This window comes from Nipponia nippon, unplaced genomic scaffold (assembly GCF_047370975.1).
Source record: "Nipponia nippon isolate SJK-2023a ecotype South Korea unplaced genomic scaffold, ASM4737097v1 scaffold_18, whole genome shotgun sequence".
NCBI classification, from domain to species: Eukaryota; Metazoa; Chordata; class Aves; order Pelecaniformes; family Threskiornithidae; genus Nipponia; species Nipponia nippon.
The window spans coordinates 3684781-3703142 of NW_028262334.1; the positions used below are offsets into that span (position 1 = coordinate 3684781).

At 40.8% G+C, this 18362-nt stretch overlaps 1 protein-coding gene across 2 annotated transcripts in view; it reads left to right on the forward strand.

Moving 5' to 3' along the window:
• The first annotated feature begins 208 nt into the window (after window positions 1–208).
• The window catches only part of ATP2A2 (ATPase sarcoplasmic/endoplasmic reticulum Ca2+ transporting 2), a 49237-nt gene continuing 31083 nt past the window's right edge, over window positions 209–18362 (forward strand). Inside the window, exons 1-5 of one of the 2 annotated variants that reach the window (XM_087754970.1) lie at window positions 209–1151; window positions 2237–2254; window positions 2348–2430; window positions 10559–10663; window positions 13178–13316. In XM_087754970.1, the coding sequence (XP_087611096.1) occupies window positions 1034–1151; window positions 2237–2254; window positions 2348–2430; window positions 10559–10663; window positions 13178–13316 (463 nt within the window). In that variant the 5' untranslated portion in view covers window positions 209–1033. The remainder of the gene's footprint in view (window positions 1152–2236; window positions 2255–2347; window positions 2431–10558; window positions 10664–13177; window positions 13317–18362) is intronic. The other variant, XM_009472808.2, reaches the window with a different exon arrangement.

The following is an 18362-nucleotide window of genomic DNA, read 5'->3' on the forward strand; positions in this document are numbered from 1 at the left end:
CACCCGCCTCCGCCTCCGCCTCCTCCTGAGGGCGGGCGGGCGGGTGGCCGCGCTGCGCAGGGAAGCGCCAGGCGCCGCCGCCGCCGCCACCGCCTCAGCGCCGCGGGCGGGGCCGCGCCTTCCCCCCGCCCCGCGCAGCGCGCCCCGCCAATGAGCGGCGTCCACATGCCGCGGCGGCGAGAGGGGCCCGGGCGGCCCAGCTCCCATAAGTTACATTAGAGCAGCCGCCGCCGGTGCGCGACCGGAGCGAGCGGGAGCACAGCGGCGAGGCCGGGCGCGGGGGGCGGGCGAGCCCAAGCCGTGACGGCGACAGCGGCCTGGGCTGGCGACGGGAGGATCGGGCTGCTAGAGGCGGGGGGCGGCGATTCCGACCCTTCCCGGCGAGGCGGGCAGCGGGGCAACTGCGCCTTTTTCTTCCCTCCCTCACCTCTGGAGGCGAGCGGGGTGAGGCGTGCCGTTATCGCCCTCCCCGGGGGCGGCTCGGAGCCCAGTCAAGCGAACGGAGAGGCCGCTCGGCCACCTGGACGCGGCCCATCCCTGCGCAGGCACCCGCCGAGCCCCCCGCACGCCCTCCCGCGCCCCTGAGGCGACAGCGGCCCCGGAGGCCCGCGCCTCTCTGCTCCCTCTCCTCAGCCGCCCGACCGGGGCCGGGGGCCGCCTGAAGCCCCGCTCATCCCCGCCGGAGAGGCGGCTCGGCTCCCTCGGAGGGCGTGTGGGGCGGGAGGGGGGCGGGGGCTTTTTTTCTTTTTTTTCTGGCGGCTTTCCCTGCCTTTTTTTTTTTTCCCTTTTTTTTTTTTTTAAATTTTTAATTTTTTTTCCTCCCCCTCCGGCCTCCTTCGGGAAGAGTGAGGCCGTGAGGTGGGCTCGGGGGCCCCTCTCTGTTGCGGGAGGGGGTCTATGGTGATAGGACGGGGGCGGTGGGGGAGAGAGCGAGGGGCTGAGGAGGGGGCTCGCCGCCGCGCCCGCCACCGCTGAGGAGGAGGAGGAGGAGGAAGAAGAGGCGAGGCACCATTTGCTGCTCCCTGCCCCAGCCATGGAGAACGCGCACACAAAGACTGTGGAGGAAGTTTTGGCATATTTCGGCGTCAACGAAAGCACCGGGCTCAGCCTGGAGCAAGTCAAGAAGCTGAAGGAGAAATGGGGCTCCAACGGTAGGTGAACCGGCCCCACGCCGCCCGCCTCCCTCCGCCGCGGGGATGCTGTCGCTGGCACTCGTCGTCTTTCCCCCCCTCTGCTCCCTTTTCCGCCCCTTCTCTTTTTCGCTCATCCTTCTCGGGGCCCTGTTTCGAGGCCTATCGTGTGTGTATTTGCAAAGCCGGCATCTCTTACAGGACCCGGAATAGGAGCGAGGGAGAGAAGATGGCTGACTTGAACTCCACCTCGTGGGTTTCTTTCATACCCCAAGCTCACAGGGCTGCTTTGGGAAGGAGGATGTCACCTCCGTTTCCTTTCACCTTAACGGTGGGAAATCTTCTTCCATTCTGAAATGAAGCGCTGTGGTTTTTTTGGTTTTTTTTTTTTTGTCCGTCTTGACCTTCATTTTTCCCTGCTTTTCAGTGCCTTTCTGTCCCTTATTTTACATTCTTCTCTCGAGTCGGGGCACAGAATTCAGCCGATAAGGTGTTACTTTTTTTTAATCCTTATTGCTTGGCCTTCCTCTAGTCCCTTTTGAACTCCCATGCCGTTGTGTAAAAATGAAAAGCTATGAGAAGATTATACGGTGGGTTTTTTTTTTAGCTTTAACACTGCTTTTGTGCCTCTTGAATTACTAAATCTAGTTGCGGGGAGATAAAAGGGAGAGCAGAAATAAGAAAATATCCTTAAAATGGAGGAAAGAATTCGAAGTATTTTGAACCGAGTTTGGTGGTTTGCTTTTTTTAAGTGAATGTGGAGGAAAACCTTTGTCAGAAAGCGTTTGAAAAGCATTTTGAGCCTTTGACCCTTTGTGTGCAGCAACAGCAGAAGTCCCACAGCTGGCTGGAGTGATGACTTGGCTGAATTATAACCCTTAGCACATTCCAGCTAACCTGTATGTGTCTTAAAATGCAAAACTATGGGGCCTATTGAGATGCTCTAATGAAAAGGGCATGGGGCTTTCAGTATGTCTGTCAAATCCAACCCAGTTGAGTGTGCAGTTCAGGAACAGTATCTGGTGGATGCCTTACAATGCTCTAATGTGTTTCTTCAATGATTTCTTTTCTTTGACATGCTTCCTGGAAAAATCTTCCACTGACAGAGTTACCGGCTGAGGAAGGTAAGCGTGTTCATGAAATCTTCTGCTAATTCTTCTTGATAAGTCATCATTTTTTTAATGTGCGTAACTAAATGGCTTTGTTACATGTTGCAGGAAAAACCTTACTCGAGCTTGTGATTGAACAATTTGAAGACTTACTAGTTAGAATTTTGTTGCTGGCAGCTTGCATATCTTTTGTAAGTATGAATTTTTTTATTTCGTAGGCTTCTGTATTGCAGAATGACAGATGTTCTGATGTATAGGAACTGTACATACTGAAATTACTCTCTTTCTCAAAAGGTAGAAGTATAAGATGTGAAGTAAATGGCTATCTCTTAAATTAGTTGCCTTGCGAAGAGTCTTCTGTATGCTGGAAAAGAAAATTTCAGGGAATCTTTTATTGCATGAGTCATAAGTACGTAACTACACTAGGCAGGTATTTTTAAAAGTGCTTCTCATTCAACCCAGTTTGCTTATTTGAGGTGGGATTTCCCAATGCTTTTGTTGGCTTTGAAAACTAACCCTGAGTAAGCGTTTAACTGGACATTCTTCTTGCCTTTGAGTTAATCGTTATCAAGCTCAATGTATAATCATTGGAAGACATTTTTGGATGCAGTGCAGACTGTAAATAGAATTTACATGGCGAATATTCCAGTTGCCTTCCCTTCCTGATAATAGCAAGGTGACAGTTGTTGCTTTTGACAGTGACAAGAATGATGACGGCTGTGATGGCACCATTGTTGACCAAATTTGGTAACTGACCTTTGGATAGTCCAGTCATTAAATGGACATCTTGCTTTGCATACAGGATTAAAAGAACAAGAACACTTTTAACTTAATTTTTTTTTTAAAGCATGTTTAGGCAATCTTTCTATATAATGTGTAAAGGGTGGTATGTGTTTGCTGAAAAACTGGAGAACTGAGCAAAGGCTAAGTATAGAAGAAAGATGAAGGCTGTATGTCTTGGAGTTGGACAATAGAAAGAAAAGTTGCAGAATATTAAATTGTTTAGGTAGGAGTAAAAGTTCATAGTAGACTTTGCCCTGGAGTTGTAATTAACTATGTTAAAAAAAAAAAAGAAATGCTGCAGCTCTTGGGGGGAGTGGAAATTGTGGTGACCCTTTAGCTAAGGGCAAGCTAATTAGGATGGGCCGAGGAGAATGTACTCTGAAGCTGTTCTGTTTGATGGGGGAAGGGTTGCCCTGTTGTGGGTGCTGCAGTATATGTTGTGCTGCTGATCCTCCACCAAGAGAGGCTTCGGCTATGCCCACACTGACACCCCTGCAAAGCGCTTTGGGTTTTGGTATGCAATATACCATTACCAGCTGAGCAGTGATTGGCGGCATTGATCTTGACCATGGAGACAAATGTGCCTTACTCATTCTTCTGTTTCCTGGTGAGGAAACCAGACTGGCTATAGAAAATTGAGTAAACAGGTCATTCAGAAGATTTTTTTTTTTTCTCTTCTTTCCCATTTTCCCCTCCCGGAGGGTGAGAAGGGGATGCATTTTTGTTCCTGAAAAGTCAGGAATGTTTTTCTCATCTCATGAGATGGATGACAGTACAGAAGTTTGTTAGCCTTTCATGCCAAGGTACGCTATTTGTTTTTATTATAACCAAGTAAATGAAAAATCAAATTCACCAAACTTTAAGCTTTCATTGCTGAATCTGAGTAAGTATGGTACCAGACTGACAGAGGTCATACAACATACACTGCCAAGCCTGCTTTGAAAACTCGATTAGTAACTGGATTCAGTTTTTTTCAGTATGCTTAATTTTTCTATCTAATTAAGAGGAGACTGTAGTCTAATGGGATGTCAGATAGACCTGGGTTCCCTGCTTCTGCGTAACTGGCATTGTATATGACCTTGGGCTACTGCTCTGCCTTTTCTGTCTCCTATTTAAGAGTTACGGATATCCACTATAAATTGACATTAACCATAAAGATTTTCTTTTTGATGAAATATAAAAGAAAAAACCACATCTATTATAATTTTGGTACTTTAAAAGCACTTCCCCTTTGTGTTTGCTTCTGGTTTTCTCCTTGCTCAGAAGGTGATCATCTGTTGTCTGTTTTTCTTAGGTTCTAACACTTTTTCTTGATGAAAGCATATTAGAGACTTTTGTAGTAGCTGTAAAGAACTGTTGAGTATGTTGATATAAAGACTGTGTTGCTGCAAAAATTGGATCTAATATCACCTAAATTCTGGTGTTCTGAAAATGTTTGAATAGAGTACATAGCTGCGTTAGGCTTGTGAACAGTAATTGTTCCATGAGAACACTTGAAAATATTACATTAAAAACTGGATTTATACATAGTGCTGAGATTACAAATTATGCTAAGTCATTCTTCTTGATAGAACAACTTAATGCTAGAGCTTAACTTAAGCGTGTTTATTATGCTATCTTTTACAAGCCTTAGAAATTCAGGTTTTCCGTTCGTACTGTTGCAAGGCATGCAAAACTCCCAGCGCCTTAGAGATCTTGAAATGGATAATTAGACTTAAAATGGAGTCAGTTAAATTTGCGTTGGTTTTGGATGTTGAGTAATACTGTTGAGAGCTGCTCTTCAATGAGTCAAGACTTCTGGCTTTCTTGGGGGCAGTGTCAGATCCCACAGAATCGTACTGTAGAACTTGGTGAAGTGCTGATTCTCACTTCAATGACTGCTTTTTACTATGATTTATTGTTTGATAGACTGTAAACTGCAGCACTTGAGTAGAAAGTAGGACATTGTAGAGCATACCAACAGAAGTAAGGTTGGATAATGGCTCCTGTTTGAAATAACTTTCAACTGAAGACTTCAAGGCCTGGTGTATGTCCCAAAGGGAATTTTTGTCAAGATGCTCAAATAAGTAGTTTCCGTTGAATGACAAGGGATGGAAAAAGGTGGCTGACCAAGGACTTAAGAACACATGACCCCAAAAGCCCCCAAGTCTTTTGAGTTACTGGGCGGGGGGGGGGGGCTGGGTGTTGGAATTGGGCATGAAGATGTAGCACTGACTTCCTTTTTTTTTTTTTAAAGGGTGGGGTTTTTTTAGTGTGTCACTGAAAACTTACTCTAATTTGAATTTGGTTTTTCTGACAATCAAATAGAGTATGTACTTTGTGGTAGTGGCAGCAGATTTATGTGTGCTTTCAGGAAGGGCATAGGTGCTGGTAGGGCAGTGAATGTAGCGGTGTTCTTCACCAGCTGTACATCATCAATTAAAAAAAAATGTTGAAGATTCAGGTATGAGAGAGAGGATCTCGGGGTATATAGATCATTTTTGTGTCGCAGAAGCTTTTCTGGGAATTGTATTGTGGTCATAAATCATATTAGATTCTTACAATTATGACTGACTGCACAGAAACAGCCATCTTTAACATTGAGATCGGCATTACATTTTTGTGCAAAAGCGTCCTCTCTTACATGCAGTATAAACTTGTGTTCAAAGTGCCTTTTGTGTCCTCTACTCCCACACCCCCTGTCAGGTATGTGTCAGTAAAATAAATCAGACTAACAGCTGAATCTGTGTCACCCTGGCTGATTGTAGGGGTCATATGCTGCCTGTTTGTTGGCTGTAGATACTATGTCCTACATTCCAAGTTGGAATTGCTGTTACAGATGTGCCTAGTTAGTAACAGCTTAAATTCTTACACTATTGTTTCTTCAGTATTTTTATTGGCCTTAAGTATGGCTTTTGAAGAGAAACAATATAAATAATTTCTGATGGTGAGTAAATGGATCTACGCATAGGCCTGGACCTTATCTTGGTGTTGTGTCGAATCTGTGAAGCCTATGCAGAAATAAACCTGTAGAGTGTACCTCAGCAGTTCAAGGCCCTTCATAGCCTGACTTTCTTGGTGCAAGTAAGGGGATGTTTAATTTTCTGTGCACTATGGCTTTTAATTCTTGCTACTTCTGCAGCATGTACTCAAATCTACAATATTTACATAAAAGAACAGCTTTCTTTGCTGTGTAAATGACAAGTTGCAAGATGTTACCTGTGTATCTGATGTAGAATAATTATTTGGTAAAGTATATATATGCTTTAAACAGTGATGTATGCTTAACCATGAAGTCTTGTCTTTGCATCACACTTACAGTGAATTTTCTTCTGCAAGATGCAGCATAGACTATAAACTCTACCAAAAACTTAAGTATTAAAAAGATGGTTAAATACAGCATCCGAAGAGCATTCCTCTTTCTTCTTTTTTTTTTTTCCCCCCCAATTATTTCTTTGATTCCTAAGCTGACTTAGAAGTCAATGTTCTGGGAATGTTTTCTACTAGCAGATATCCATGTTTAGGTTAAAACAATATACTGTGATTTAGTCCAGAGCTTATTATAGCCTGTAAATTAGCATGAGTACAGCCTAACCTGCCTTAAAAGGTGAACAAAGCTACTCTTGGAGTAAGATGTGTCAGTAAAAATGTTGCAGGCTTTGCCCTGAAATCACCCCAAAAGCTACCTGTTAAGGTCAGTAGCAGTGAGTATGTGGCACAAGATAAGGCTTGCTGTAGTACATTACACTGGCACGCTTTTAGCTAAACTCCGATTACTCAATAGCATCTGAGATACCAACTGATGCTTAGGGTGAATAAACTGTGAGAAGCAATTGCAGTTCCATTTTACTTTGTAGAAATTAACTGTGGGTGCTATGTATCTTTATTTTTTTTCCCTTGTTTATATGCTAATCACAGGAATGTATTTTCAGAAATACGGAGTAGCATATCTGATGGGTGCTTACAATCTGCTAACCCAGTAAATTTCTTAGTTTTGTACTTATATTTGTGGTCAAGACTCCCTCCCCCCCCCGCCCCCCCTTAGGGTAGCAAATAAAAAAAATCTCTACTGAATAATGGAACTAAAATGGGGAGGTTTTTCTTTAGTATTTCCTGGTGTTCAGTATAACTGACATGGACCAAGTATCAGGACTACTAAAAAATAGTTTGCATCTGCTTAATTTTAAGCTAATTTGTATTGAAAAGAAAAATCACTAAAAGAGGGTTTTCTGAGCTGTCGTTAGTACTCTGTCCAAAATATACTAAGTCTTAATTCACAGCATCCTGTGAGAAGAAAGCTCTCTTAAAAGCAGTCCATGGTTTTACACAACCTGCTTCAATTAGTCCAGGGCTTCTTGTTAGGATGAGATCTTACTGTCCCAGCTTGTTTCTAAGTTTCCATTGTCAAAATGAAAAACAAACGAAAAAACTTGTTAGGTTGCTGACAACAAACTGTTTGCCTTTCCTCTGTTAGTGGTAAGTGGGTACAGCCTGCTGGGCAACAGAACTCTATCTGGGAAGATCCATTCTTTACTCTAATTCTGGTTTTGTTACTTAATGATAAATAGTCAGCTGAGACAACTTGCCCCCATAACTTATCTTACAATACAGAGATACTTAACTTGTAGAAATGCGAAAAGCTGTAAGGACACTTCTGTTCTTCTAGCTGTTTTCATCAGTAGCCACTTTATTGCTGGCTGACTTCTGCATTGTCCCTCTGCCCCTTTTTACAAATAACCATGAAAACTAAGTGCTATTTGCCCATCACTGTGTATTTTTTGGCTTAGTGTCCTGCAGGTCCACCCCATTAGGCTTTGATTGAAACAGGCTTCTGCAAGCCACGGCTCTAGCAGCCCTAAAGCAAATATGCTGAAAGTTGTCCTTTAAGCTGCTTACGTCGGCTGTTGATATGGGACTTCTGTGTCTTGCTATTAATTTCCCTTATTTTCAGACTTGCATTTTGCTTGGGCAATTATCTTACTCTTTTTTCCCTACTCTTCTAAGCTTCTTAAATACACGGTAACGCTACTTGCTGATCGTATTGCCTGAATAGTACATTGGAGATCAATGACCTGGAAATTAATCTGTTCTACATGTGAGTCTTAAAGTGATTAGGGCTGAAATATGGTGGGGCCCTTCTGAGTAGTAGTCAAATAAAAGATCTCTCATTGTAAACCTCTCCAGGGTCTTAAAAGTGTGCTAGTGGAAACTTCATGACAAGGACTCGGTGCCTTGGACAAGAATTGTCTGGTCTCTACCAGGCTTCAGCATATGATCCGATGTTACTAAAAACACCTAGTTAAATACTTGTATTCCTTGTTCTGCGTTCTCTTTGGTTTTTACTGTGGTTTTGTTTTTACTTCAGGCTACTATGAAATAATAAACATGTTCTGTTACAGCAATATGTGTTGTGTATCACAAGTGTCCTAAAGGGAGTGTTAATATAGCTGTAGTCTGCTATAACAGAACCAAGAACTCACAATGTATTGTGTTATTTGTATATTCACTAAAACATTCTAGAACTAGAGCTTAGATCGTTCCACTGTTAGTAATTGTGTGGAAACTTTTTGGAGGAGAAATGTGTGTTGCTGGCTTCCAGGATTAACTAGATACTTAATTTTAATCTGGTCACAGATTAATAATTTTGGCAAAAAAAAAAAACCAACAGTGAAGATCTAAAAAATTGGATCCGTACTGTCAGGATCTCTAATCTGAGTTCATCTACTCTTTTTGAAATAATGGCTTACTGAAATAGAAGATCCCTTGAAAACTTAATTTTGGTTCTCCTTGACATACTTGGATCTTGCTGTCCTTGTAGCTACTTTCCTTACCTGTTAAAGTTGCAGGCTTTCTCAATGTTATTTTACAACACACGTGGTCTTCGGTCTGAAAAAGATTATGGTTTAGCATTGTGTAAAGCAGATATTTTATTCCGGTTAACCTTGTAGGTGCCTGCTCTGTTCAGAACATCACAAAATGATCGAATTTACTTGCTTTGTTGGAAGCAAAATGGGCTCTACAGAATTCCAATAAAGAAAAGGAGGGAAGAAACAGATACTAAGCAGCTTTTCTGATGGCAGCGTGTGACCTTGTATATGCTAAGAAAACTGGAAATGTACCGTTAGCCATTTCTGTAGCTCCACTGGCGGCAGCAGTGCTGGTGCAGAATAAAAGCTCTCCATGATATAAGGGGTAATGCATGGAGCGAAGACTACAATGTCGACTGTATGACTGCTCTAGCAGGTCAAATGGCAGAAGTTGTTACTGGGGATTGGAGATTAGTGGTGTGGGAGGAGCGAAGAAATACTGAGATGTAGAGAGCGTAAGAGATCCTAACGAAATCTCTTCTCCAGAGGGATTACACAGACCCTCAAAATGTTGTGTTGCCCGTTGGAATGTTTCAGTCTTACTGATCGTAACCTGGATCTCATAAGTTTATCCTTTTGCAATAAAATTTGTTGTTGTGTTGAATTTGCTTGACAGTCTGTTTTCTGCTTGAGGCTTTCATGCTGCTGCTCCTTCCTTTTAACATCCTGGAGTGTTTCACAATTGAGCAATAGCTCTGAGCAACATGTTGGTGGAATTATGGCGCTTGCTTTAGTAACGGTTTGCTCGCTGCAGTCTTCTAGTGATTCAGCGTGCTGTTGCCTGACTACTAGCCCTAATTATCTCAACACGTTGTTCCTATTTACTGTCGCTTTCCAGGCTTCCTGTTGCTCAACATGTTGACAAAAAAGCTCTTCCTCTCTGGTCATGTTAGCTTGACTTTTCTTCAGTAACTACAGGGCTCTGCAGAGCCCCTGACATATACCCATTCAAGTCAAGTGAATGGCAGAGGCCTAAAACTAGAGAGTAATTCTAAAGCAAATGAATTAAAGTCTATGTGGAGCCTTTTATGCAAGTCCGCAAGCTGCTTTACTTTTAAAAATCCAGTTTTAATTTGAGTTTTATCAGCTACTCAGCTCAGAATTCAACTTCAGATGTGACTGTACAACTCACTTAGATGCTTCAATAAGGCACTACTTGTATTTAAATACAAGTAGATGCTTATTTTTCATATCTACTTACTGAAAACTTGTAAAGCTGTTTCCATTTGTGTGTCTTAAGTTATTCGTAAGGAACAATTAACTTGGTTAAAACTCAGATTCTGGCAAAGTTTTAGTGTTCTAAGTAGACAAACTCATCTGTCTGCATCCTGTTTTAGACAGTAATGAAAAATTTTTTTGGAACTTTTAATTGCCGTAGCTGTTGTCACAACTTCTGCTTTCATTTGTGAAGCAAAAGTAGCAATAGGTTTCCCAAATAAATAGCTTGCTCCTTGAAAAGAAGAGCAGCCTTGGAAATGAACTTCGTACTACTTTAGCGAGGATTCTTTTTCTCCTTTTTCACTGCATATTGCCAACTCATTCATGAACTACAAAACTACATTTTGGAAGACTGAGGGGTTTCAAAAATTGCTCAAGTCTAAGCAGTCGAACCTCAAGCTGGAATTTACTGGGTCGTAAGTTTGCAAGGTGTCTGTGTAAATCGCTAATTTGAATCGTGTTTGTCTTACAGGTCCTGGCCTGGTTTGAAGAAGGTGAAGAAACAATCACAGCATTTGTAGAGCCTTTTGTAATCTTACTTATATTAGTAGCCAATGCAATTGTGGGAGTGTGGCAGGTATGCAGATATTTTTACAACATCAAATCACAAACGTTTTGGGGTTTTTTTTGGCTTAAGAGGAAAGACTGTACAGTGTAGCGTCAGGTCCTTAATACAATGCAAGTAATATGTGTTGCTAACTTTAGATTCCTGAGAGTCAGCATACCATAAAACTTCTGGACAGAAAGTGTTGACTTTAAGGTAAAATGAAAGCTTCAGAAGTATTGCCAAAAACACGAAGTGCCCATCAGTGTGTTTGGCCACACACTGGTGAACACATGAACTAGGCAGTCCAGGATGAAGGCCTGAAATCAGGAAATAAATCACATCTTGCAAAGCTAAGAAACAATCAATTGGATCGGCTTGCAAAAAAAGGGGGTTTGTCCCAGCTAAGGAACCAAAGGTGGAATGCTTGTAATCTAGTTTCTTGTCTGTTTCCTCTTGAGACAAATGCTATGTTCTAGTACATCTATTAATATGTTTAATATAGTATTAATTCTTTCTATTCAATTACTATAGTACCTATTAAGTATACAGCTAAAGACTGCATGTCTGTCAAAAGGCAGAAGTTTCTTCTGAAAACAACATCTAAATACCATGAAATTTTTCCTACATTATCAGTTGTGAGATTAATTAGATGGCTTTTTATAAATCGCATCAGCAGTAGCATGTTCTAAGACTTCTTGAGATGCCAAAACAAAATTGTTCATATAATTTTAGTTTACTAATTTGATCACTTCAGATAGCATGTTTTATTAGAATTGTTTTTCTGCAGATAAAAAGTATTCTAGGATTTTTAGGGTAACTTAAGGTTCTTTGTAAGGTTGGTTTTGGATTTTTTTTTTTTTTTTAAGGGGTGGTGTTAATGTGACAGTTACTTGCTATCTTAGCAAGTTAGGTTTCATGCTTCTAAAAAAAACCAACCAAACAAAAAAACCACCCAAAGCACAAGCCCCAAAACTGTCCAAAATAACAAGAAAAATTAAGAGGAGGAGCCCTATTAAACACATTAGAGAGGAGTCTATGCACTGGAAGCCACCAGGAGTGGCATTGCTGCACATCCTGCTTTGTGCTAGCGCAAATAAGCTGGTTGAAGACTAACCCTCAAAAAAATCAGTTTTTAGCAGTATCCGGCTTGCTGTGCAACTGCTAGAGCTGGTATGGTGCAAAGAGGTAATGTCGATCAAGGGATGATGGCATTGCCCCCTTAAGTGTAATTTTCTATTTAAATCTGCATAAAACAATTGCGCAAGAATTAATCTTTAACTTGAAACTTTGAGTTAGAATTTTGTGTGTAGTAATTGTAAGTATGAAATGTAAAGCAATCTGTATAGTTCGGGTATTTTCTTGTGTAGTTGTATACCCTGTTGTAGGAAATAACCAATTTTTTTTGGACATGATAGTGTGCAAAGAATACTTACATATATCTCTCTCTACGTGCAGTGAACTTAATTGTGAAACAGAACTGCTGTACAGATCAAATGACTCATTCCCTTGTTTTAATGGGCATGGAAAATAAGTCACAGTACGTAGTCTCCACCCATAAATGTATCTGTTTCTACAGGTACTAGATGTGAGCAACTGAGTCATTGCCTTAGCTCTGCCCTCCTCAACCTTTCCTCTCACGTGCCCTTTTCCCAAAGTGCCATCTGCTAGTGCTTCATTGGTTGGCAAGATAGTCTAACTACCGTAACTTCAAGGAAACTGGGAACAAAAAGATAGAGTCAACACGCTGAGCTGGCTGTCCTAGCTGAGTCTTGTTTAATTCTTTCTTATTTCTCCTTTTTGAAGGAAAAGTTGTTTAACTAACCTTCCATTTGCGGGACTTTCTTTTGTACCTTTGAGGTTTTGCCTAATGTTAACTTGGTTAATCCACAGAAAAGCAATATCAGCATTATTGTGCTGAGGAGCAGAATTAATTTATGTGGTGGAATATGAGGCTAGTATTAATTATAGCTTTATAGGTCTGCGCTGGTATCGCTGCACTGCCTGACACTGAGCTGTGCCATGTAAACATTAGTCCTTCAAGATGTTTTTTTCAGCTTCATTGTTATGTAGAAGTACCTAGTACCTCAATCTTTGAATTTCTGACGATTAGGTTTCTGCTCTGACACGTGCAAGAGGAAGTTTTTATTACCTGGAAAGGCTGGTATATATTTGAAGTGCAGACATTCTAAAAACTATGTGTACCCTTACATTATCTATAATAATCAGGACTATATGACGTTTGTCTCGTCAGTAGGCTGGAAAATAAGTTACTTCTCAAAGAGCTAGAGAAGGAGTACTGATAAGCTGTTGGTTTCTTTTGTCCTTTATCTAGGTGGCATCACGATGTTGATGTTGATATCGATCTCTGGTAGTGCTTAGCTGAGAGAGCTGTGCTTGAGATAGGAAAGCTATTGTGCTAGTGTTAGTGGAAATAAAAAGGTTGTCATGTGTGGGGATTCATCTAAGTTTGTAAACTGTTAAGAGACTCTGGGGAAGTTTTTCCTTGAGGGCTTTTAAAGTTACACATTTTTTGCTGTCTTTTAGGAAAGAAATGCTGAAAATGCTATTGAAGCTCTTAAAGAATATGAACCAGAAATGGGCAAAGTATATCGACAAGACCGAAAAAGTGTACAGAGGATTAAAGCAAGAGACATTGTCCCAGGTGATATTGTAGAAGTGGCAGGTAAGACTCATTTATGAGGTACATACATGTATTGGCACACTATTGTAAAAGTGTTGTGGGGGCCTTATCTTAATGATTTGAGGCCCTGGGGGGAGTTTCAAAGATGCCTAAGTATATGCATCACTTACAAACAATCTTGCTTCTGTTCATCTGTAATTATCTTAAATGTGCATTTGCACTGAGGGGATTGTTTTCCAAATTGCCACTTAATTTAATTGGTAGGTTTAAAAGCAAAGCATCTTAATTGGAGTACAGGTTTTAACACTTGTCAGGACTCTCAAATTTCATTTTCTAAAGTCTGATTTTGGAGTGTCTTAACTTGTCTGTTTTGTATCACGAAATACTCTCTTTTCCTTGCTTTTAAATGGGTTCAGTTTCCTTAGGTTCTGGAATGCAGAGATTTTTTTATTTTTTTTTAGTCACACTCTTCCTTAAGGAAAGACAATTTCATCTGAAGGTTTTTTCCAACTTACACTTGTAGTAGCAGTGCCTTTCAACTTCTCTTCACAAATGTCTTCCTTTGTCCTCTCAGCTAGTATGACTGGCATGTGACATCATTGGTTTCTCTTCTTTCATAATTCTTTATTGCTTCTTTTGCCTTTTGATGCATAGAAGCCCGCAAATAGAGAACTATACAAAGTAGAGCTTCCTATTTCTCTGGTGTAAGCATTTGAAGTACCAGTCTTAAAAGATTGGACTTTTGCATCAAGCTTTCTAATAATTCAGATTTGCCCTAAAAAGTGTATCTTTATTTGGAAGGAGTGCAAAAATAAAAGTATTGTATACTTATAGCTAAAACTCCTTCATTTTGGTGATAATGCCATACCAATACCTTCTTCTTTAAACTGGGCTTGTCAGTGACTTTATCGTTTCTGATTCCTTCCCAGATAAAACTAGGTGGTTCTTGTTCAGTGTCAGGAGTGATTGCATACTCATATTTTTAGGTCATTATCAACTGTTAACTGAGTGATTGTTCCCAAGGGAACAATTTAGGGTGTACATCAAACTTTTTGTTCCACTAGTGTCACTTTGCTTTTAGAGGTGGTAGCCGTCTCAAGAGGGGATAAATATATACCCTTAAATTTGACTATCCTCCTATTTTAATTAGCAGGCAGAGAGTATGCACTCAAAATGAAGTTGGTGTTGGCTGTCTGCCCAGCTCTCATTCCTTGAGAAACTTTAACATTCGCTGAGCCCTGTCTAGAGCCTCTGTTTTGTGCATAGGATGATTCAGCTGCAGCAGCCCTGGCTGGGGTAATTCAGAGTGTGAATCTCGTGAAGGCTGAAGCTAGTTTCCTCTTAGCATCTGTTGGTGAAGAACAAGTGCAAATACAAAGTGCTGATAGCTGAAATAAAGGGTGAATTATGATACCTTGTCACTTACTCTGCTGTTTTGACTCACTATTACTGCACTGTACAGTTAAATCCGTGAGTTCTGCAATGAGATTTTGTTTAAGCAGCTGAGGTTTTCTGCATCCTTTTGAGGCAAACAGAACTGTATACATTACAGATTCTGCAGTGGATGTCTAGTCCAAATCTTGATCCTCTTTTTAAGTGTCAGCAATAGAATGGTAGTTTTGGAAGCAGTTTATATCATGGGAATACATTGGGGTTGTGTTTTTTGGTACTTCAAAGCAGTATTGGTAGAATTGCAAGTTGATGACTGTATTTTGTACCGGTTTGGGATATCTCACTAAGGAAAAATGCTGGGGTTTGCTGCTTTGCCAGGTGTCTAGAGTACAGAAAATTTTCTGCTTGATTCTTTGCTATTTCAGAAGAGGTGGAGATTGCATTTTCATCTTACAGAAAAAGACAAAGCTAAATTTGTATGTGAAACAGCTGGGGGTGTGTGGGCTTCTACTTACCTTGCTATATATTGTTGGTACCAATAAAATCAATTACTTGTGCCATCTCTAAGGGGCCTATGTCTGAAGGCGAGAAATGAATTGGAAATAAACTGCTGACGAGCATACCTATAAAGCTAGGCGGTCTTTAACATAGTATCCTATTTTTCATAGGGTTACTATTGCATTTAAGACAGGTGGTCTAGCTTGTTGACTGACTGTAGAAGCTCATGCTAGTTAAAATACTCAGTTAAACTGGTGGGTCAAACAGTCCCAAGCTAGTCTTAAGCACTCATCATATTTTTCTTACATTGGCAAATATAATCAACTGCAGCTGCACGTGAAGGTAACTAAGTGTAAGTCATGTGGATGTTTAATACAGAACTAAGTGCTTCAGTGTAATATGAACTCTGATACTGAAACAATAAATTCTAACAGTAGACAATAATGAAATTTTAATTATAATCAAACTCGGAAAAGCTACTGACCAAGTAGAGAAGAGCAATACATTATGTACCAGCGTTAGTGTCAAGACCTGGAGGTGAGAGAGACTGTGTGCATGCCTGTGCCTCAAGTGTAAGAGTACTGCGATGGCCTTTGACATGGTGTTTGCAAAAAGATGACCATGTAGGGAAGTGACAGAGCACTTCATACTAGGATACATATCTGGCTATGGAATTCTAGGCAAAGTGCCAATGACATTTGTGTGTCCAGGCAAATATCTTTCAACCGAGTGGCATAAATAACCAGGTGATAGGTTTCTCCCCTATGCTGATACCTGATTTTGAACAACTTTCTAGAGGGCTTCCATTACAAAATACTTGTATTTAATGCTATAACAGCTTTGTTAATTTGAAGTAGCTGTATGTGGGTCTGACACAGAGATAACTCTTTGTTGTAGGAATCGGTAGATTAGTATTGCAGTTCGGGGGAAGCAGGGGGAATATATTTGCCTCTTTACATTGCAAGAGTTCCCTGAGAATAAGTAGCATTGATCCATTTCCAAAATCATTTGGTATTTTCAGTAGTTTTGAACCCATTAAAGATAACCTGGTTGGCTTAGCGTAACCCAAAGACAGTGCAATAATGGTTTATATTAATTACTTTTTATTCTGGCTCCTTAGGCTGTTTGTAGAGTTTGACTGCATTCCTTATATAAACTATTCAGTCTGCCTCATAGCCTTCTAAAATACAGCTCCTGAAAGATACTTTCTTTAACTGATCTGTCAACAGGGGAAACGGATGCTGGTTTATTTGACTTGAAGTAATAGGGGGAAACTTCAGGTCTGCATTGTCACCTTGCAGTAAATAGGGAGTAACCCGAATTAGCTTATCCCTCAAGTGGTAGATAGCCTACTGTCTTATGTGTCTCTTGGGGATCAGTGTGCATACAGATGCTGCAGAACACTTGATGAGCAATTACTGGTCCTTACGCCTCGTAGCTAACAAATTCAACATAAATGCTACACTAAAATTTTGCAGGTGTACTTGCAGAGACTGTAGCTTGCTCAGAGACTGTGCAGATGTGAATTTCTTAACTGCGTATGTTAAGAAGACTTCCTTCCCTGTCCACTTAAGCAGAGATGGTGGAAAAGATACTGTACAATCAACAGGAACTTTTTGGGATGAAGTTGGGATTACAGGTTTGGGATGTATGCCTTAAATTGGCTTGCAGGTGGGCATGGTTCTCAGAACTGTAGTGTATAAGGGTTACTAAGCTGCACTGTTTGTTTCTTAGAATTGATGAACTGAAAAAAATCCAGATGCTGTCCTCAAATGGCTTTTCAGTTTGCCTGTCTTAAAATGGATTATCACGCTGCTATAAAAGCTTAAGTTTACTTGAGGATGCACTCTAAATTGGTAACTAGTGGCTATCTGAATAGATTAAAGATGTCCTTTGTTTTAGTTCAGGTTTTGTTTGCCTTTGTTAAAGTAGCATTTTAAAGAGAAACAGCATGGCCTTAGTTCTTAGAGGTTTTGTATGAAGTCCAGTCTGACAAATTGGGATAAACAGGTCGCAAATCATTTATTTTTAAAGAAGCACATTTGGGAACAGAAATGAGCTTTGTTCACTTCTGTTGTATTTTCCTGTCTAAAATGTTCTATTTTAGATACAGCATATCTGACTTTCCGTAATTTAATAAATGAATGTTCATTTGTTGCAATCTGTAAGTGACCAAACTGGGGTCAGAGTAGTTCCTCTTTTCCCTGAAGTGCTGAATGATGGTTTTTGTCATCTGTTATTATACTTGTAAGTACTCAACAGCTTAAAGATACACACAGAGTTCCCAGAAGCTGTTGCTTATTAAATTAGTGCGTATTCCAGAAGACCTAGTTTTCCATTTATACCTGGCATAAACTATGCAAGAACTACTTTCTGAGGCTTTTAATTCTAACTGCAGAGCACTTTAAGACTCTTCCTAAAGCCTCGGTGCCTTATAATTAAGGCAAGATACATTTGGGGGTGAAGGAGATTGGGAAGGAAGATTCTTAAGGTGAATTATGTCAAACTCCAATGCGGTTATGAAGAGCTACAGGTTCTCCCTGATAGTATAAGCAACAAACATTGATGTTGCAGATCTTGCTCCAAAACATCTGTGTCCTTGTGCCTGTGTTACTCTTCTAATAACTAGAAGTGATTTTCAGACTCGGTGCTAGAGATGCATGTTTACTTTTTTTGGAAAAAGTATTGAGATTGGAAAAAAAAAAATGAAAAGGATGGAGTAAGACTGAGGTCCGGAATGTTGACCTACTGTCCTAAAAGCATACTGCTGAGAGCATCTCTTGATATGGAAAAAAGTTGACTGCAACTATTTTTTTTTTTTCTTACCTAGTTGTTGTGGTTTAACCCCAATTGGCAACTAAGCACGACGCAGCTGATTGTTCCCCCTGCCCCTGTGGGATGGGGGGAGAAATAGGGGGGGGAGTAAAACCTGCAGGTTGAGATAAGGATAGTTTAATAGGGCAGCAGCAGAAGAAAAAAATAATGATAAAAGAATATACAAAACAAGTGATGCACAATGTAGTTGCTCACCACCTGCTGGCCGATTCCCAGCCCGTCCCCAAGCAGCGATTGCTGCCCCCTGGGCAACTCCCCCAGTTTATATACTGAGCATGACATCATATGGTATGGAACAGCCCTTGGGCCAGTCTGGGTCAGCTGTCCTGGCTGTGCCCCCTCCCAGCTTCTGGTGCACCTGGC